General features: G+C 32.0%; 1 protein-coding gene across 1 annotated transcript; it reads left to right on the top strand.

Moving 5' to 3' along the window:
* The first annotated feature begins 14,312 nt into the window (after positions 1–14,312).
* LOC116143924 (cytokinin riboside 5'-monophosphate phosphoribohydrolase LOG1) lies at positions 14,313–17,974 on the top strand. Its single transcript, XM_031429372.1, has 7 exons — positions 14,313–14,510; positions 15,052–15,149; positions 15,324–15,354; positions 16,239–16,338; positions 17,141–17,211; positions 17,305–17,448; positions 17,538–17,974. Exons 1-7 carry the CDS (start codon positions 14,373–14,375, stop codon positions 17,628–17,630), a joined length of 675 nt encoding a protein of 224 aa, XP_031285232.1. The 5' UTR covers positions 14,313–14,372; the 3' UTR covers positions 17,631–17,974.
* Positions 17,975–22,117: the final 4,143 nt, after the last annotated feature.

Genomic DNA, 22,117 nt, shown 5'->3' with positions numbered 1-22,117 from the left:
AAACTGTTCCGCAGGTGTTATTTACAACAAATGGAAACAAAGAAGTGGGAAATCCATAAACATTCTGCAACTGAGTTTTCTCATGGGATTCTGACTCATCTTAAATGAAGCCATTAAATTTTTCTGGAAGAAATGTTTATGGAATCCACACATAGTGATCTTTAGAAACTTTTAGATGCTCAGTAGGACTGCACTTGGAAGTCGTTTAATCATTCAAAAAGATTCACCAAATTGTCAAAGACATACTCAAGTTCTCTAGCTTCCTTATGAAAAATGCAGTTTGACAATGATAATGATAATAATAATAATTAGTGAAAAATAACTAAGTCAGATGGAGATGGCTGTGGCCAACGTAATTCCACGATAAGACTATGCAACGACTAACAAGGATTAACCCTAATATTGTCTCTCTTTCTTTGTCTCAACATTTCTTTGGAAGGAAACAAAGCGAAATGCACAAAAGCTCCTTTCACATTATGCCGCGAAGCCCCACAATTGCTCATGCTACCATGTGAAATTTAACAAAGTCCAAGATGAAAGTTTATAACTTAAGGGCATAATCATGGTGATTAATTGCCTCTTGGTCTCATTTTTCTTTGGGGTAGACTAATAATCTTAACAAAAATCCAAGTATCAACGTGCTTCTAGTTGAAACATCAAATCTTTTAGCTGATTTAAGATAAATTTGATTTTGATTACAAAACAAGGGCATTCTACAAACTTATGTATATTTTGGTTTGAATGATAGCATAGGTGGTCCATAAGAAGGGAAATTTACTTAACACCTTTAGTAAAAGGCTTTAAGACAAGTAGATTTTGAAAACTAATACAATTAACTTTCTCAAATATAAAAAAAAATTAAAATAAACTCCAAGAGATTGGCCTAACGGCAGTGACGAATCCAAGGTTTTTGCTAAAGGGGGGGCCTCCGCGGCTCCGCCATTATTTGTCAAACAACTAATAAAAACTTTAAAAAATCACTAAACCTTAAGCAAAAAAAATAATACAATATTAAGAACTTGAGAGAAAAGAATGCAATAATACAATATTTTCCTATTCGAATAAATCTATGAGAAATAAAATTTTGAGTAAATGTGTTGAGTAAACCTTGAGCAAAACCTTCTTTTAATTTTTTTTTTATTTTTTATTTTTGGCTTCCAAAGATTATAAATATAAATTTTCATAACTTTGATCAGATCCATCTTAAGCTAAAGTCAACCAAAACTTTAATTAAGTCAACGTTGCATTGACTTTTAATATGAATTAATTAAAAAATTGGGGAATTTTCTTGATATAAATAGTAACTCAAATTTCTTTAATAATTTTAAGTAGCTGAACGGTGATGTTTGAAATGTAGGAAAGTGGTGGATGAATGGTGAAAAATAACGTCCTTTAAAATATACTCACAAGACCCATGTCTTTTTTCCATCAAATTAGAATAAAAAACCTTTAAAAAAAACATGATTCAACCCTAAAATAACATAATTTGAAATAAACAATACACATACCTAAAACTGATAAAACAAAAAACAAAGCTAATTGTGGCACCTTGAGTAGTGAAAGCTTTGATAATTTCAGTCTTTAAAAGTTTTAAGAGCGAATAGCAAGAGAAAGAAAAAGAGAGAATGAGAGAGTAAAGAACTTTGGGGATAAAATTATAAAAAACAGGTAGAGCCATGGAGAAAAAGAGTGGAGAGAGTTTTAAATTTTTAATATAATATGGGCTTAAAATATATATATTAATAGCAAGTTTTTTGTAGGCCTAGACATATATATAATAGTTTTTATTTTTTTAAAATCTGATGGTGGGCCTTGTATATATATTAATAACAATTTTTTGTGGGTCCATATATTATTACTTTTTTTTTTTAAATCTCAAAGGGGCTGGATCCCTCCCTGCTTGACGGTCAAAGAGGTTTACTCACTTCATTTAGTTTCTAGATTCAAACCTTGAGATCATCTACCACATTGTGATATACCTAATCTTTTAGATTTGTAAGATCTTCAATAAACCTCGAAGATTAGTTAAGGTAAATGCAAGGTGACTTGAACACCCCGGTTAATTACCAAAAAAAAAAATTAAAATTCGTAATATATTTCACAATTAGGAAACATAAATATCAAGAGATATGGGTAGGCACGCGATGCCAGCATGGCCCTCACTGTCAACCGGGACACCACCTTACAATGTCCATTCTTGAGTAATAACATTCTGTATTTTTAATTTTGTTAATTCATTTATGAGAGATTAAATGAATGATTTACACTTAGATGACGAGGATGAGATGTGATACTGACGTGATCACAGTCAAATCCTTCATATGAAAATAGCAACAATGCTTTTTTAAAGTTGCGACTTCTTTGAAGTAAAATCTTTAAGGCAAAATATTATTTTTATAATTGAGCCATATATAGTTTTTCAGGTGTCAAAACCTAAAATCGCCCATCTCAAAGATTCAAACCTTGTTTATTTGTTTTACTGATGACTTGTTCGAGCATATTCTTTGAACTTATCACAAGACTTCAAATTATGTTTCCAAAAGTTAATAATGCTTTCGGTTCCCATTGCTAACCTAATCCCATTTGTTTTAATCGCCCTTCTTGTGAACATACATGCATATATCTTTCAGTTTGCTCTTCAACATTTTTCCCATTTTAGATGTCTTTCTCACCTTTTAATGCATATATAAAGAAATGTTTTATTCCTTAAAGAAAACCAACACGCAAGTGGAAGTTATTATCCCGATTCTTAAAGAATTCATGTCTTAAAAAGAAAAATGAACAATATTCCTAGCTATAACCAGCTCAAACCACTCATGGGATAAACAGTAGTCTATAATATATAGATATATAGCAGATTAGGTAGATATCTAAATGGTAGACGTTCATGTGAGCAAATATTAATGAAGGGTTCTTGTTTATTTGTTATCTTTGATAATGATGGCACATACAATAGATATGATGCATGCATGCATGAAGAATATAAAGAAAGTTGAGTCAAGATGGGTAGTTGTAAAATATGATTTTTGTTGAGTGAGAGCAAGGAAACAGGAGACAAATATTTCACGGTTCAAGGGAGCACAAGTACTTTTTATCTCATGTTCAGGGTGTCCCATCTTCAACTCCTAAATGATCGGCTCATTTATCTCTCCTTGATTTTGCGTATCTGAAAATGTTTGAATTAATCTTAATCGATGGAGATTCAAAGCAATGGGAGTCATAGAATTAGAAAATAGTGAGCATTTCATGTTATTCTTAAATCTTAATGATCAATGTCACATGAATCATAGGAATATTAATTCCTGGTCAACATTTTGGACTATCGTTGATTTACTGTTGTAATCATACATTTATTTGGCATGAACAATAGTTAACACAATTTTACCCAAGGGAAAACTAATGAGAATACTAAAAATAAAAGGAATAGTACAGAAGAAATTTGTGAATGAAAGGAAATTATATATACTATTACATGTAATTTCCTTTCGTTCACATGTATTGACCAATCTAAAGTGGCGATCCAAAAGTCTAAAACATTGAATTAGTTAACCCTCCATGTTTTTCTTTTATTATCTTTATTTTTATCTTTCTGTTCTGAAAAGAAACGTGAAACAAGCAAGGAACTAGTTAATTAGTTAACCCTTAATGTTCAATGTATGTACTGATCTGGTCAAAATAAGATTTTAATATATGTACTACTAAATTTTCTAATATGATTTTCAAAAACCAAATTTGAAACTTATGTAAGCTTTGGTATATTACATTTACTGCTTTAGTTTTGAATCGGATTTATGAATTATAGATTAAATCAGCTATCTTTTGTTATATATTATACATTGTACTATATTAGAATAGTAGAGCATTAGTATCCCAATGCTTTTTTTTTTTTTTTTGGTCTCTGACCACTACGTTCTTATATATGGAAACTTTCTAGACAGTAAAATTACGATAAATACAAGCATTAATCATGATAATTTTTCTCTTTTCGAAAAATGCTGGCATGGGAAGGATCCAGAAAACTGTACTGATAAGGATTTTACAATGAGAAATGATCAAGTTGTGGTAGCAATTTGGCTCGTGAGGAGCTTTCCTTATGGTACATTTAAGCCAAAAATAATGTGGCAAAGTTTGGATTCATTACTCAAGGTTTCACATGGCATTTAAAGATGAGATGATGATGATGATCTGCCTTGTAACAATTATTCAAATTAAGTACACACACAATATTCCTATTGCCATTTTTTTTTCTTTATTTGACCTCATAATAAACTTGTTTAAGCTTTGTTATGGCTTGATGTTGAAAAGAGAAGAAAGCGACTAGGCATGAGAAAATAACGTGACATATTAATGCAGTCTTTAAATGGACAAATTAGAAGTCGGTGGTTCTTTAATTGTGAGATTAAAAAAAAAAAAAAAAAAACCTTCTGTTTGTCAAAAGTTGAAAGCCACTAGACCTTCTTCGTTTACACAGTTCTTTTGAGCAATTGTTGACTCTTCTCCTTTTATACAAACTTACAATTCAACTTATTTTTTTATATTATATAGTTTCCTGGGCGGCACTTACGTCAATCACAATAAGCACTTGGATTATATTTATATTTATTCAAATAGGAAATATATAATTCTGGGATATAGTATCGAACCGTCCAGTATGTTTCACGTTATTAAGGGGAGCAAAAAAAGGAGAGAATTAAAGAAAAAGAAGGGTTTTTTGATGAGTTGACGATGAAATTAATAAGTTGCCGGCCACTGAGGTAAGAATGAGGGAACATTTTGATGAAGAAGAGAGCGGTAAAGTCACATCGGAAACTTTAAAATGAAAAATAATATAAATAATATAGTCAATATATACTTCTCTTGCTTTTCTCCATTGAACAAATAATTATACTTACAATCAATTGATTATTGGTTACGTGATTATTAAGTAAAGAAAGAATGAAGAATCTGCTGACTAATTCTCATGAACATGGCACCAAAACTCTTGGAGAGTAGACAGACATGCATATATATATCTTTGACTACTTTATCCATGCATAATTGACAAGTTAAACTAGATTAAAGATGTACTGGAAGTAGATTTAATTAATAGATGATTCATTCATTGAATCATTAGTAATCGAGATCGATGGTAATAGGGATTTGAATTAATCGATGAATTCAGATAAACATTGTGGAAGAATCTGAATTAAGTCAAGAAAGTAACATAGGCATGATTTCTAGAAGTACTTTTGAAATGGCGGTGTGAAAAAAGCCAAAGTTTTTGTGAAAATTTTAGTCAGAAAGCATGGACTTGCTTCATCCATTCTAATCTAAAAAGCACTTCTGCAAACTCATTTGACATGAATATTATTCTCAAGGAACGATAATGCCCTAAAAATAAATGTATAATCGTAAAAGGGTTCTCTTAATGTGTATCTTTAAGATACATATATAAATAAACAAATGATTATCAAAAAATATATATCTCTTAATATGTCATACGAAAAAGTACATATTAACGATAGATCAGAATTTCCTCCTTTTGGGTGACCAATAATAACAAAGGATAATAGTGTTAAATTTGGCCTACAGGAAAAGCTAGCTTAGGAAGACGTTCCAAACAATCTCTCTTGAGTGGTGTACTGTGAAAGAACGTTTCATTTGTTTTTGTCTAGAATTAGGTCAGCCATCATTGTACAAATTAACAAGAGTGATGAGGACATGTCCACAGAAAATTAAGGTTCAAGTTCATAGATGTGATGTGCGAATTTAACTCAATGCGGTTAATTGACTGTTGATTACCCATTAAACATTTTTTTTAATTTTTTTTTTTTAATAATCAGAGATGTCCGAATCACCTTTTAAACTTAATCCAGATTAGTCAGAATGAGCCTAACTATTAAAGGCTAGCGATAACATACTCTCAACAAAAAGATTAGTTGATAAAATTAAAAGTAAGAGAAGATGTTCCTGAGAGTAGGGACAAGACATGATGATCTCAACTCAAAGAGTTAGAATTACGTAGATGCTGTGTTAGTGGGAAAAAAAAAAATAAAAATAAAAATGGGTATAATCAACGGCAATAACACTTACGAGAAAGATGGATGATAGTGGAGGAGAATATATTGAAAGGAAGGGTGAAGTGGATATATTAGAGGTTATCTCTTTCTCTGAGTAGGAATTCCACCATTATTTTTAAGTGGGAACTTCAATCATATTTATCAGTTCAAATAATGGACATTTAAATTCTTATTGGAAATACTCCAACTATTAGGGCTACCTATTAGGAAGCTACCCTTCTTCTTCCCCACTAATAAATATTCAAAAATAATAATTTAATCATCATCATATCAAGCAAGCCATGTTTGACTAATGAACTTACTTTCTCTTTTCCTTGGCTGGCCATTTGACTAATTTCTTCGCTCACCTTGTTATTAATCATGTTCTTAATTCTGCATGTGCTTGCTAGAGCATGTTTTATGCAAAACATATATAAATCTCCAGCAAATAGTCCAGCCATATCTATGGAGCAATTAATTAAAACATACAAACAAACAGTATAATACCTTGTCCAATTTCCAAATCAAAGGTCGAGAAACCTTCTTGTTTGATATAAAATCTAATTACAGTTTTTTGTTTTTGAAAATAAGGGATATAAAAAACCAATCAACAGGTTAAAAGGGGAAGAGAACTGAACGAAATAAAGATAATACAAAACTAAGATAACAGTAACCACATAAATACAAACAGTAATACGTTTACTCTGGTTCACCTAATTAACAGCCTACATCCAATATAGTCAATATTATTTCAATACTGTCTTACCTCTCTTGTTTACAATGAATGAATTTGCCTTACGATTATTATCACTCATTATAAGAGAAAAGTATATTTATATACTAAGTTTAAAAGACTAAAACCTAGTATTACAAAGATCTCTATTCCTAAGCCTAAATCCAATAAGGAATTAATTACTTAAAGAAATCCTTCAACGATACCTTCAATGCGTCTGCGTGGCCCATTAATGTTAAAGTAGTTGACAACTCTAACTGAAACGTTGTTGATTCAAATGGACTCTAACCACATCGATTATAGGCAGAAAAAACTTTCTTCCTTGAGGAAGAAGATGATCCGCACATTGAATGTAGACACATAGCTATCGAAAAAACGAGTGGGAAACCATTTTCTCTATGAAAACGAAAGCTGATAAGAATTAATAGGCATTCCTTGTTTCTTCTCCAATCAGTCGACAAATCTAGTACTAAAAAAGGGCACAATTTTTTTGTTGTTTGTTCAATTTTAGATTAGGCCAAAAGGTCTTTCTCACACATGGGTGGCTTATTCAAAAATCATAATGTCCAACCCCAATTCTTGGTAATAATACTCCTCACGCTCAAACTTAGTGCAATAAGAACCTTAGTGTCGGAGAAACTTTCATGTAGACCCAAATTCCCATAATTGAAGAAGTCAATTTGGCCACGGTTTTGTGTAGGTGTCAATCTATGGCGTGTCAACAGCATGATAAATCAGAAGTGCTATTGTGCATGTGTCTATCAAGCAATGGTGTTCACAAATTTTCTCCCATGCAGCTACTAATATTATCTTAATTAAAATCTAATCATCTCTCATTATCTCTAAAATGATAAGGCAAATTAATGTGATAATCTTTTGGATAAACGAATCAGTGTTTTTAATGCTTTTTTGGCGTCACCCCTTTTCTTAAACTAACCCCAATTTGAGAAAAAAGGGTTTTATCTTTTCACTTTATATATTGCAATTACAAGTATATATTTTAATTCCCTATAGAATTTTTTTAATTAATAAAAAAATTACAACTAATCTCTCTTAAGGTGTTAATAGAGATAATCATTAGAGCTCTTATTCGACTGATAATTCTAAAATCTTGAAGGATTAGTTAAAATTTATATAAACTGAGCTATACACTCTCTGTCATGGAGAAAAAAAAAAGTTTAAACTAAGGAATTTGGCATAATAGCAGCAAGTTTATCATTATACAGCGGGTCTAATCAAACTATGAGTCATATTAATTCTTAGAAACAAGTCGATCGCATTATTCAGCATAGTGCGACAAACGAATTAATGTTATTAATTAATATATCTATATATTAATATAAACATTATAAGATAAGTCTGTAAAGTAATGGGGAGTGAGAAGCTGAAACGAAATGCATTGGGAAGAGAAGGTAATAAAGGATGAGGTCGGATGTTACGGGGACTCAAAAACATCTTTACACCGAGATTGCAACAAAAAGATACATCAATCCTCCCCCACACATCTTCATATCCCTTACTCTCTCAGTAATCTAAAATTAAACTAATAAATAAAAACACAGAGATATTTATTACGAAAAAATGATGCTCATATCGATCTTTTCTTCTCTTTTCTTTACTTTTGAGTTTTGTTTGAATACTTAAAACAAAAGATGAATAGAAGAATAAATTATTTATTGCAGAGGATAAGTGGCAGTGTACACACTACACGCACATGTGTTACATGATAATATGATATGCCTCGTGGGACTATAGTATACAAATTATAAAATATGTTAATTATTTTCAATGTTTAGCAATATTAATGTAAACATATAGATATCATCTAGATAATAGCATGATTAATGCCCTGATTAGCTTATAAGAGGAAGTGCTATTAATAATAAGCAACAGTTAATCTTCCAATAATATTACTTCTAGATGCCTGCACTGTACACTTGCTTTTGCATATGGTTGATTAATTTAAGTACGCTGCCATGGGCCAACTCATCAATAAACCTTATTGTTAAATGTATCTTTTAATGGAGATTAATTAAATATTTACTATTTGTTAATTGTACTTTAATTGTAACCTAAGAGATCATCCGATATTTTAAACACCCATATAAATGTGTTTAATTTTATTAAATTCTGAAATCATTAGATGATGGAATTGAATGATTCATTATTGTTACTTTAGTTTGGTCAAACTTATATTATCTAAACTATTCCTCTAACAACCTTGACATGAGTAAGATTTAACTCACAATAATTATTCTTAATGGTGTTATTAAGTTAATTAATATTTAATACCCACTATTATTCTTATAATTATGGAATAGTGATAAGAATTACCAGTAATGTATGCATTATAGAATCATTGTACTTAATGTACTCACCTTCTTTTTTTGTTATGATCAATGATGTCTGGCTAGTTTTCGCACACCTCAACTAATCCTTTGAGACTTTAGAATTACCGATCGAGTAAGAGATTCAATAAGTAATGGTTACCCCTATCAGCAATCGAGAAGAGACTCGGACTCAATACTTCTTGAATAATACATCCAAGAGTCCATATTGAACCATTTGGTCACCAAGAGGTAATCAAGTCACCTTCTTTAAGTGAGTTAATACTTCTAAAAAAAAAAAAAAAATTAAAGAATAAATTGAAGACAGACATTTGTCCGAATAAATTAAAAGAGTAGAAGCCAATTTGACAGGTCGAGCAGAAAAAATAAAAGGGTTAATTGTAGAGAGAGTACATGCACGTGAATTTCCTTATACAAGAATGGGAAATCCTTTCAAATGGATCTCGTCGAAGACGCTAACTCAACCATTAATTTACTGGTTTTTATGAATTTCGTGAGCATGATTTTGTTTTAATTTTAGAAGGACAAAATTTAACCTTAAAAACAATATGTTTTTACTTTTTAGTACGTTTATAATTAATAATAATAATAAACGTATTTGCATGCTTTGGGATGTTTGCACCAAAGTTTACAAGTAGAGCCAAAAAGGGATCTACTAGTCAAAAATACAGAGTTTGTGAGGAGATACAATCACATATTTACGGGGATTCTAGTCATTCTAGTCTATCTGTACAGCTAGCAGTAGAGACAAATTAGGGCCTTGAATATTGGAGAACCAACTTGGAGATAATTACTCCTGATTGTCAACACTACTATCAAATGTATGAAGTATAAACAATAATGAGTTGATTAATCAAGCATCAAAACAAAATTTAGAACTAATTTAATGCAGTTCTATAATCAAAACAAACAGAAAAGTCCATATAAAATAAGGTTTAAAATTACTCAAGATAAAACATGGATGAATGGGTGAAGATGAAAATTAAATCAAGATCTGAAGCAAGAGAGAAAAAATAAAGAAAGTGAAGTGGGTTTTTGAAGAAGAAGAAGAAGAAAGTTTAAAGAGTCAAGTGGGATTGGAGACAGGAAGGATTGGTCCAGCAGGGAGTGAAAATATGGAGAAAGTGTTTGTTTTTTGTAATGAAAATGAAAAATGTTTCCTATTCATACAACAAGTTTGTCTGGTGAGGGAGGGCTGGTGAGGGTACATTTGAGATGGGTGATGGGGCATAGCATAAGCTTATGTTCATGTGAATTGCCGAGGATGATTTTACAAATACTATACTATATAATATAATTTATATAGAATTATAGATCAATATATATATAAAGGTAATTTACTATACATACATGACACCATCTCTGTCCCATATTTCTCCATATGCTGCAGCCAATAAAAAAATAGTAACTATTCATAATTTTGGTACAATGAATTTTGTACGGAGAGAATAGTTACATTGTGAGTTAAATTGACTTCTCAAATGAAAGAGAAAAAAAAAAAAATTTGTCACCACCACACTACAATTTTAGGTTCATACCATTTGTATAAACCAAAGAGTTTTAGAATAATATGATTATGAAATTAGATTTGTGGGTATGCAGGTGAGTCCTTTATTAATTAGTTCAAATTCTGGATATGTATCAAATGACAAAGGATTAAAAATCCAAATTACAATATGGACAAAAAATTTACCCACCCATAGGTAGCCCGGCTGTAAAGGCAAACCAAGGAAACTATAAATGGTTTAACCTACAAACTTATATTCGATTCTTCCGTTGGACGCAAAGGTAATACATTTGTCCATGATTTACCTAAAGAGGTCATAAAGGACTAGTCGAAATGCGCGTAAGCTTGTCCAAACACCTTAATTATTAAAAAAAAAAAATAAATAACTTTCACAATAATCTATGTCATTAACTTGTTATGGAATTAAAATTATAGAATTAGAAAGAGAGTCTACAGGGAATCATCTAATTTTAGGTCAAGATCACTCATAATAATATCAAACCTTTTCCTTTTTCCTTTTTCCTTTTTTCTTTTTTAATTACTAGTATAGCTAAACTTTTTGACATTGAATATGCAAATGTAACCAAATACGAAAATTTTGATAGTGAAAGCCATGAATGTGTGAAATTCTTGAAGAGAGAATTGTCACATTAAGAATATGAAAGCATCTTCTTAATATGTAAGCAACAAGTCTATAGTTTATTATTATATCACTTTGGGAATTCTTTTTATATTAAAAATGTATTCATACATACTAGTTGCTTAGAAGGTTAATTGAGAAAATATTGTGATTCCATTCATAAGCTTTTTCTTTGCAATTTCCTCACAATTCTCAATTCTCTTCTATTTCTTCTTTTATGCATATTACTCAAAATTCTAATTAGGCAATCTCTATGAATTTTCTTCTTCTTGTTTATTCTTTATCAAGAGAACACAAAAATTCTAAAACATTATGAAACACTTCAATTGCATACATAATTATGAAACTTAATTTATATTCAAAGTTTCTAATTATGTATTTACATTTAAAAGTCTTACATTATAATTGTACAAATAGTGAAATTAATAATTCCATTAAACATTAATAAAATACTCATTCATAATTAGTTTTCATATAAAAATTTGCATATGTATACCTCTATCAAATTCAAAAAATTCAATGCTCCATCTTAATTGCATAAATATCAATTAAATCATATAATTTTTTTCTTTTTATTTATTAGTAAGGTAAGTTTTTTTATTTTCATTTTCTTTACTTTGTTATTGATACCGATGATTTTTAAATATTTATTAATTATTAATAAGTTTCAGGGTTGGGATGGCAATCCCCATCCCCTCCCTGAAATCAAATTTGGGAATGGATAATCTCCTCCTCGGATGGGCAGGAACCAGTATAGACTCACTTGTGAGGAAATTGCCACCCTATTTATGAGGGATATTAAAAAAATGAACACAAAGGTTGGGGGTTTGTAATTGACCACTTTCTCAAACCTTATATATTTCTATCTAAATAACTCAGTTAAATACTAAATTGCCCTTATCCCTATCCTTACAACACTTAAACCAACTCTCACATCATTTCATTCCATAGACACCACACCATTTTCACACCAATTCATTTTACTCCACAATAAACAATGATTATTACAGACTTCATCCAAGTAAATTCATCGATACGTGATTAGTTTACTTTCTTAATAATTTTCTATTTCAATTTGTGATTGTAAAATAAATTTAAACTGAGTTGCCGTAATTGAATTTGTGTATTTTGGTTACGGTTTGTGTCATTTTGATGTTTTACACAATAAAAATTTTGTATTTGTGTTGGATTGAGTGTATATTGAAGTGTTTTCTATGTTTTTGGCTTGAATTTGGAGAACGAATGGTCGACACAATGTCTTCGTGTAGAATTTCCTAGTTCGCGTAGTATTATGAGAATTGGATAATCCCACGCTAACTTGAAATTTTTATACTAAGACATAGAGGCTTAAAATGAGTTAGTGTGATATTACGGTAATTGATTCATGCTTTGACGCTAAGTGATTACAAGGCAATATCAGTTAGCGCAATATTACAAGCCAAAAAATAAGTTAGTGTAATGTCACACTAACTTAATTTAAACTGAAGTGTGGCGAATTGGATAATCAATTTGAGGATTATTCATTATGCAAACCCATGTTTTTATACCTGGACCACGGCTTGACTCGGTCAAGAGGTCAATCCCCGGGTTGGGCGGTCTGATTGGCAAATCGAACCGGTGACGTCAACATAATATGAAACTTAACAGACATACCCTAAGAAATTATCATCAATTCCTAAAAGTTTGAAATCCAGTAAACACACCCCTGCGATGGCCAAGAGGCACAAAGAGTCGCGCAGCACGCGACAGGTAGCGATCGACGAGAGAACTCAAGTCGTGATGATAAGGGTTTTAGTGTGCAAAAGGAGGTGGATGGCACTCGACGATGGGCGGGTGCACTTGGCTGGAGATGGTAGGTGTTTTGTCATGGAGGTGAAGGTAATGCCTATGGTGCTGTTAGGTGGGTGCAACAGTGTCGAAATCAGGCTAGATCATACCTGGAACTGGCAGTCGCGCGAATGGGGAAGGGTCACATGAACAGTGCAAAACGGCAAAAACACGGTCAATCGAGGTTAGGAAAGTACTCAAACAGTGTTAGGAGGTGTTTTATGCCAATTTTGATGGAAAATCCGACAGGAAACAACGAAAATGGCCGATGACGAGGGTCGATACTGTAGCAACGATACTATAGCAGTTGAGAGAAAATGGTTGAGCGACCTGGCAATTGAATAGGCGATTCGTCACTATTCCGCCAATTCAACTGTAAGTCAATCCGGGTCAATGACTGAAACTGGATTTAGAGTGTCCCCGAACCAGAGTAGAGGTCAATTCTCAGTCGAACATGTTGAACCAGTCGATCTAGTCCGGGTTGTAAAATAGAGATGCAAACTAGGAAAAATTAACAAACTCATCAGGTAGGAATCATTTTTCCAAATTCAACCCAACACTTCAATTTAACGTAATTATTACTCAACCCAAATCAAATACACAATCTTTAATCCATAAAATTAAAAAATATATATATAAAATAAACCTTAACCAAATCGAATACAATTTCAATGTTATCCAAACAAAACCGTAAAACCAAATCATTCAAAATTTCACAATTTCAAGAACAAAACAATAGACAAAATAATACTTTCTTTCTCATTGCCGAAGTACTCAATTAATGTTTGAAATCAATCTCACGCTGCCAACCACTCTCGATTGAAACCCACTCCCCTTAATCTACAGAAATCCAAATAAAAAAAACAACGGCTTTTGACTCGTTGGATCAAGAAATCCGAGACGGCTCCGATTGCCGAATTCAAGAAGTTAGTATTTATATAAGGGTATTATTGGGAAGAAACCATTAATTGGATTTATAGGTATAGGGTTTGAAAATGTAGTTAAATCACATAAAACCCCCAATTTTTGGTTATTTTTTTAACATCCTTCGTTATAAATATAATATATTTTTATTTTAAATTTTATTTCCTCTTGTCCGTACATGTGTGGACTATTTAGAATAAATCTTGGATTTTGGTTTGGGCGTGCTAACTTACGCCTGCGGTACCGTTATATATTCACACCCCATGAAGCAGTCTCAAATTTATCTCAACTCTGGTGGGTCACTTTGAACACGGAGAGAAACAGAGTATATTTGCTTTCTTCACTTGAGAGAGAGATGGAGATGGAGATGGAGATGGAGATAGAGATGAAAATGAAACAATCAAAATTCAATAGAATTTGTGTGTTTTGTGGGAGTAGTCCTGGAAAGAAAAGCAGTTATAAAGATGCTGCCATTGAGCTCGGCAAAGAACTGGTAATGGCATGCCTCTCTGTTCCTGCCCTGTTTTTTTCCTTTTTGTTTGCCTTTTTTATATGTTTTCTTCCTTTTCAACCTTTAATGTTTCTGTTTCTGATTGTTTTAAGAAGTGTTTTCAGAAAAAACATGCTTTACGATTCCGTCCATCAATTCTTTTCCTCTGCTATGGCTCTGTTTCTCCTCTGTTATCTCATCTTTTTCATGACTTTCAACTTTGTTAGTCTTTAATTTCATTTTTTTTTATTCGATTTTAGATCTAACAGAATTGAACTTAATGGCCTTTGTACGAACAACAATTTCAGGAAAATTACTTCTATGATACTGTTTGGTTCTTTAATATCTCTACCCTTTTGTTTTGTTTTTTGTCCTCTCCCGCTACATTTTTTATACAAATTTGACATTGACAAATTCTCTGTGTGTTTCTCTTTCAAAAAGAGATTTAAATGTACTTTGAAGGGTACGATTAAAGAGTTCATTTTTTGTCTACATTATTCACCAAAGTCAATTTGTCTCACATATTACTTTTTTTCCTCCAAAGGTTGCAAGAAACATTGACCTCGTTTATGGAGGAGGAAGCGTTGGCTTAATGGGTTTGATTTCTCAATCTGTCTATGATGGTGGGCGCCATGTCATTGGGTAAACCACATTCCTCTTTTAGCTTCAAAACTGTTCAAATTAATAAACAAGTTGAAGTGGATCAATTCAGAACTAAATTTTGTTCATTCTTGGCTTGTTTTTGATTACTTAGAATGGCTTGAATTGAATTGATCTGCAACTTTTAACTAATCTTTGTCATGTTGTTGCCTGCAGAGTTATTCCCAAGACACTCATGCCAAGAGAGGTTTGTCTGTCTTCTCCTACTAAAATATAAGCTTTCAGGAATCTTTTTGTTACAAGTTAAAATTGAAAATGACCGAAGGCTGGCTACAGAAAGAGAGAGATCATTATTCATTATCTACTTCTATTTTCTTCTCTCATAAATTGGATATTTTTCTTTCAATGTTGTGGTAGCTACTGTACATGAATTTCTACCTCACCTTTGTTATCTTCAAGCAATGGATTTCATACTTGTCTCTTCTGTATTCATGCAGTGGGACTTCATTCATTGATTGGTTCTGAAATTTTTGCTTTGTTTTTAACACATTTTAAATCTCTGATGAATGAAGCAACTTACTATCAATCCCATCTGGGTCTTCACCATTTTGTCCCTATCTAATAGTTTTATGTAACACTACCAAGATTCCTATGATCTGTCCTATTTTTTCTGGGTTTCTTTTTTTTTTCTTTTTTTTTTTTTTTTTCTCTCTTCTTTCTTTCTTTCTTTCTTCGTGTACCTTAACAACAGGTTTATCTGGTTCTGGTGTATATATTTTCCTTGGAGTTTTCCTTCTCTTTCTTTTAGTTGACCTGTTGAGACTTGAGCCCACCACCTCTCTACACTCATCATTGCTTTTCTTTCAAAACTCTCTCTCTCTCTGTTTCAAAAGTTGGTGTCTTTTGGTCATGTATTTGTATTTGGAATAATACTACACATGCATCATTTTTATACAACATTTTTCATACAATATTATGTGGCAAGATATAATTGGGTGAAAATTTAATTTTAACTTTAAATTAGCCAATCATATCTTGCCACATAATATTGTATGGGAAATATTGTATGAAAATGATGTATGTGTAGTATTACTCCTTGTATTTGTATTTACTTGGATTCTACATATACAGATAACCGGAGAAACAGTTGGGGAAGTGAAGCCAGTGGCGGATATGCATCAAAGAAAGGCAGAAATGGCGAGACAGTCTGATGCTTTTATTGCCTTACCTGGTTGGTATTTGACTATTTGTTATACGTATATATAAGTTTGCGAGGTTAGGTTTATTAATTTTCATAAAAACCCTTAAATTTGTAGAGGTGAAATGAAATAGGATAAAGCAAACCCAGTTCTGGTAATGAATAATTATTAGAAGAAGAATGAGAATTTTCACCAACCATTTCACCTGAAAAGGGATAGAATTTTGTGTTATCCTTTTTCTTTCCAAAGTCAACTGAGCTGACATGAGAAACTTTTACTTGCCCTACATTCATACTGTTTAGCCATTAGAGCATCAACCAGCCAGGCTTTATGAGTTTTCATAAAGTGAAAGTTTACCTAATGTCAATCCATTTGTATATAACTTTATATTCAGTGGGGAATGAGATTTGTATAGAAGGTTACCATAAAAGGGCTGAAATAATAATTTTTTTTTAAATGAAGTTACCAGCAGAAGTAGAAGTAAGAAACGATTAGAAGTTAGAATCTCACAGATCCCAAGAGGCAAAGAGAACATAAATATGAACCTAATCTCTGACTTCTATTATCTTCACATCAGACTGCCTCTGGCGTTCTGGTGGACCTCAACTTCTGTGGTTAATGTTGCACTTCCCCTCTGCACATAAATTATACCATGCTTCACCATCTCAAGAAATTTAATAAAACCCCCTTTTATCAACTCTTTACCCAGCTGTCGGTTGCCTGGGGCCCAAAGTTGGGCCAAATGGGCTTGGGCTAGACTTAACAAAAGCCAAACCTAAAAGATTAAGAATTTCAGCCCAAACCCTAAAAAGTTTCTTTGTTATGTATTTGAAGGTGGCTATGGGACTCTTGAAGAGCTGCTTGAGGTCATAACCTGGGCTCAACTTGGCATCCATGACAAACCGGTAAAGCAAAGACCAAGCTAAATTCAAAAGTTCAAAAAAAAAAAAATATCATCCAAGTTTGATTAAATTTTTATTTGTTTGATGATTTTGAAGGTGGGTTTGCTGAATGTGGATGGCTACTACAATTCATTGTTGTCGTTTATTGACAAAGCAGTAGAGGAAGGTTTCATTAGTCCTAGTGCTCGCCATATCATTGTATCAGCTCCTAATGCAAAAGATTTAATGATGAAAATGGAGGTGAAAAATTAAAACTTATAAATCTCAACTTTATCTAGTTTTATTAAGGTTTTCAACACTCACTTCGTTGAGCTCCTGCGTTTTTTCAGGAATATTTTCCACGCCATGAGAGTGTTGCTTCAAAGCTAAGTTGGGAGATTGAACAATTAGGCTGCACTCCAAAATGTGATATCTCCAGGTGAACAGAAGATCACCGGAGCTCATATAGACAATATATGCAGTGGACTAATTTTAGGTGACCCAAAAAAAAAAGGTTCCTGAAATGGGAATTGTTTTTTTTCTTTTTTTTTTCCTTAGTGTAAACTACAAAAATTTAACCTCATAATTTGAAGCTCCATTTGGTTGCCAAGAAGAAGAAGATGAAAAGACAAGTGGGTTTGTTAAATTTTATGCATCCTTACATTTATTTTCTTTCATTTTCTTGGCAATGACTGAGAGCTCAAGTTTAGAACTCAGCAATGGTTAATTTCAGTATATTATGAGCTTATGACAATGTTTTCATTGTTCACTGTCAATTATTGGATTAGTTTAATAACAGAAATTCTCCAAATGTTGATCCTTTAATGTCATTAATTCAGAAATAAGGGGCTGAAAAACAGACGAGAAGACGAAATTAATAAATCTGTCAATCTCGGAGATCAAAGCACCAATTTATACGCTGAGCCTATGAACTAGGTTTATGGTTCATAATGATAATATTTAACATGTCCCCAAATTCAACAAAAGCCCATGTGCTCCTTCATAAATTTTGAAATATTAATAGACGTTATCAAGAACACCAATCAATACTTGAACATTACTAAAGCCTTAAACAAACCTTGTTAGATTAACGATTAGTATGATTTGATGGATCATTAATGATGTGGGACAAATTCTGTTAAATTAGGATTTTAATTTATATCTTTTTATTCAGAGGAAACGACTTCAAGGTTTGCACCAATAACCCAACCCAAAAAGTTTTAAAATACAATTTTTCCATTTAAAGTTCATATTTTATTAACATCCAAAATACGCTTCACTTTCTCAATCGGCATTCGGCAAGTTACCAGTAGCCAAGTTAAGAGGGGTTTTATAAAGTAGAGGTTGGTGGATCTAATGGTGGTGACCGATTCGGAATCAATAGAAAATCAATTAAGAACAGAAAACCCTAGCTTTGTGGTAGGTGGATCTAATGGTGGTGACCAATTGAATATTCGTTATCGGAATCAGCAAAAAATCAATTAAGAACAAGAAACCCTAGCTTTGTGATGGTCGACAATTGACGAGAAATCAGGTGCTGGAGTGAGAGGGGTTTTGTAGAGAAGAGACCAAAGGTTCAAATGGTGGTGACAGAGAGAATTTTCACCGCTTGATTCGACTTTGGGTAGTAACGGAATATTAACTTTAGGTGGGAAAGTAGTATTTTAAAACTTTAGTGTCATTAAGGCAAACTTTGGGTGGGAAAAGGCATTTGGTTTCAATGTTTCATTTTAGGAATTGGATTAATAACAATAATCCCCCTTAAGTATAATTGAAGAACATAAATCTCCCTATAGTTATAAAAATACAGAAATACCTCTTTCTTTAAATTTTGTGTGTTATAATAAATGGTAATTAGGTAATTATTTATTAATCCATTCAGTTATAAATAGGGATGGGCATTTTCCCTGCCCCGTCTGGGACTCAGCCCGAACGGGGCAAAGATTCCCCAAATAGATCAGAGACGGGACTGGGCTCGAGCTAAAATTCAATCCCCAAATTCAGGCACAGGTTGAGGATGGGGTTAGTCTCACCTCGGCCCACCCCACCCATTATATATATATATATATATATATATATAATTAATTAATTGTTTCACATTATTAATTAATCAAATTCAAATGTGATTATAATAATTTAATTGTGGGAACATTGAATGAAACCATTACAAATGGGTAATAAATAATAATAAATATCATATATAATATTATTAAATATGTCATAAATATCTATATTAAATATAATAAATCATTATAAATATTTTTAATACATAATAAATATGTTATATATGTATAATGTATCATATGTATTATATATTATACATTATACATAATATGCTATTATTCGTAATCATCTGGTATTTTGATTCATTATAATAAATCAATAAATCATTATAAATATTTTTTAATACATAATAAATATGTTATATATGTATAATGTATTATATGTATTATACATTATACATAAAATGCTATGAAACAAAAAAATATACATTATATATTATACATTATACATTATAATAATATATCATATGTTAATATATAATATATATGTATAATGCATCATTCGATATTTTAATTCATTGAATCATTATTTAAATTCCATTACATAATTACTTTTGTTATATTTTTATAATTTTTGTCATTTATGAAAACAAATTTTGCTTTGGGTTTGGCCGAGACGACCTAGGCTTCCTTACATCCTCAAATGGGGAATTCGGGGATTCCTCGAATTCCCTGTTTGGGGATCGAGCCTAATCTTTGAGGTTATATTTGAAACATGCACTACAACAAAAATGACATACGGTAACACTAAACATTATCATTTTTCCTTAAAGTGTTACTGTAGACTATCTATGATAACATTTGATGTTAAAATGTTATGATAACAATTTTTATATGTAACACTTTAACTTTTTGTAACACATTTTATATCAATGATAACTTTTTTTAAATGTTATGAAAAATATATCTGCAGTAGCATTTTTAAAGTGTTACAATAAACCTAATAATATAGTAACTTTTTTATAATATTACCATATAATCAAAATACAGTAACATTTTATAAGTGTTACCATAAACCCAATTATTTACCGGCAAACAAAATATTATTCCCGCCAATATGAAATGAGGTTGATTTTGTCTCATTTTTATTGTTTAGGGATCAAATATACTATTTGGGGTTTACTTTGTTACTTTTCATTCATGTAGGGACCAAACTAAAATATTTTTATAAGTAGTATAAAAGGAAGATGGAAGGTTATGCAAAGCCAAAAACGTCCACCCATCTTCATCCATTTTCTGGAGACCATCCAGCGTCCACCTTTGGCGACCGTTTTCCTTCTCCAAGAGCCGGTCGTCATCACCTAAGACCTTCATGGATTCCCGCGACCATTCATCTTCCTGACAACTTTAATTTCTCACTTTTTCGATGGCTTGTAGACATCCTAGGGGCCGGTCCATACTCCCTAAGGTCAAATCCACCTTCCCCAAGCTTGGTTGACTCAAAATCTCGCATGAAAAAGCCATTTCACCGTCTTGACTCTTCACCTTCTCGACGTGATTTCACTCACTTTTTGGTGTCGTTTTATCTCCCAAGTGTTGGAGTTGTCCACCACTTCAACAATTAGAGGCCACGCATACGCATTTGGGAGTCTTGCTAGCTTGTCGATGGGCGGGGGTGCAGGGGGCAGCGCCTCCCGGTCCATAGGCAATTTGCGCGTATTGAAATAATATTGCTCTACTAAATTAAAATATGGTAGCACTTAAAAGTGTTACTAAATCAAAATATAATAACACTTAAAAGTGTTACCATATTCCTAAACTTTAACCGAGAAAAAACACAAATACTCGCCAACACAAAATTTCCGCAAAAAAAAAAAACACCTAATACCTCATTCACTCATCTTCTTCCCTCCATTTTCACAATTTTTACTTCTTCACTCAAATTTCAGCTGCAAACTTCCCCCTATAATAGTTATTTGTTATCGCAATGAAGCCACCCTACATTTAGAACATTTTCAACTCTTCCAGCCTACTCTCTCGAACAAAATACCCCACACTTAATCATCTTCATTCAAAAACATCTAGTGAAAATCATTGATTTCATCCAATTTTTACCTTAAAATCTCCAATACCCATAACCTATTGAACCCTAAATCGAAGCCCCCATCCCTTAAGAGGCAAATCAATGAAGCTACGACTCAGGTGAATCATTTTCTTCGTTCTTTTTAATCTTGTCAGTTGTTTGCTTATGTTTTTTGGTTATTTGATAAAGAGGATGTTGTTCATCAGGGTATACAAACTCTGGGTGGAGGACCGCCTGTAAAAAAGGTCATTTCTGGTTGCTTCACATTCTTCTTTTGCTTTAATAGTTTCGCTCTTGCACTCCTTCCTCACATTTGTTACTTTTTTTTGTGCATTTAATGTTTATTGGTTTGTGCTTTGTTTGCTAGAATTAAAATTGCGTCAAAAGTGGTAATGTACAAACTTCTAAGTTTAAAGCAACCGTTGACAAGCATAAAAAGTATATTGAATAGTGAAATTGGGGCTGGCCAACTGTTGGCAATAAAGAAATGTATCAGTTTATGTTCATGTCCTGCATTTTTGTTAACTGCTTTGTTCTAAAGATTGATTTTGACGTCTAAATTTAGGGAATTTTTGGTTCCTCCAAATTGACCTATTTTTTTGTTGTATCATCTACTTTGAGTAGTTGAATACTTATACTAACTCAATCCAAGATACATTATTATTTTGTTTGTGTAGTTGTTCATCATATATACATTTTCTCCCCTTTTACAGGCTACTAAACATGAAGATTATTAAGGTAAACTTAGCTACAACTATATTCATTCTTTATTGTATTTTAGTACTATTTTATTCTATTGAACCGTTTTTTATTGATTTTCAATCCAAGGATATCATTATGTATG

The sequence above is a fragment of the Pistacia vera genome, unplaced genomic scaffold (genome assembly GCF_008641045.1).
Source record: "Pistacia vera cultivar Batoury unplaced genomic scaffold, PisVer_v2 Contig1133, whole genome shotgun sequence".
NCBI lineage: Eukaryota > Viridiplantae > Streptophyta > Magnoliopsida > Sapindales > Anacardiaceae > Pistacia > Pistacia vera.
This window is presented reverse-complemented; position numbering and strand designations above follow the sequence as displayed.

Coding starts and splice junctions, on each gene's coding strand:
- LOC116143924 (XM_031429372.1), top strand. CDS start 14,373: ATGGAGATGGAGATGGAGATGGAGATAGAGATGAAAATGAAACAATCA. Junction 14,511..15,051: donor TTGAGCTCGGCAAAGAACTG/GTAATGGCATGC, acceptor TTTCCTCCAAAG/GTTGCAAGAAACATTGACCT. Junction 17,449..17,537: donor ATTTAATGATGAAAATGGAG/GTGAAAAATTAA, acceptor GCGTTTTTTCAG/GAATATTTTCCACGCCATGA.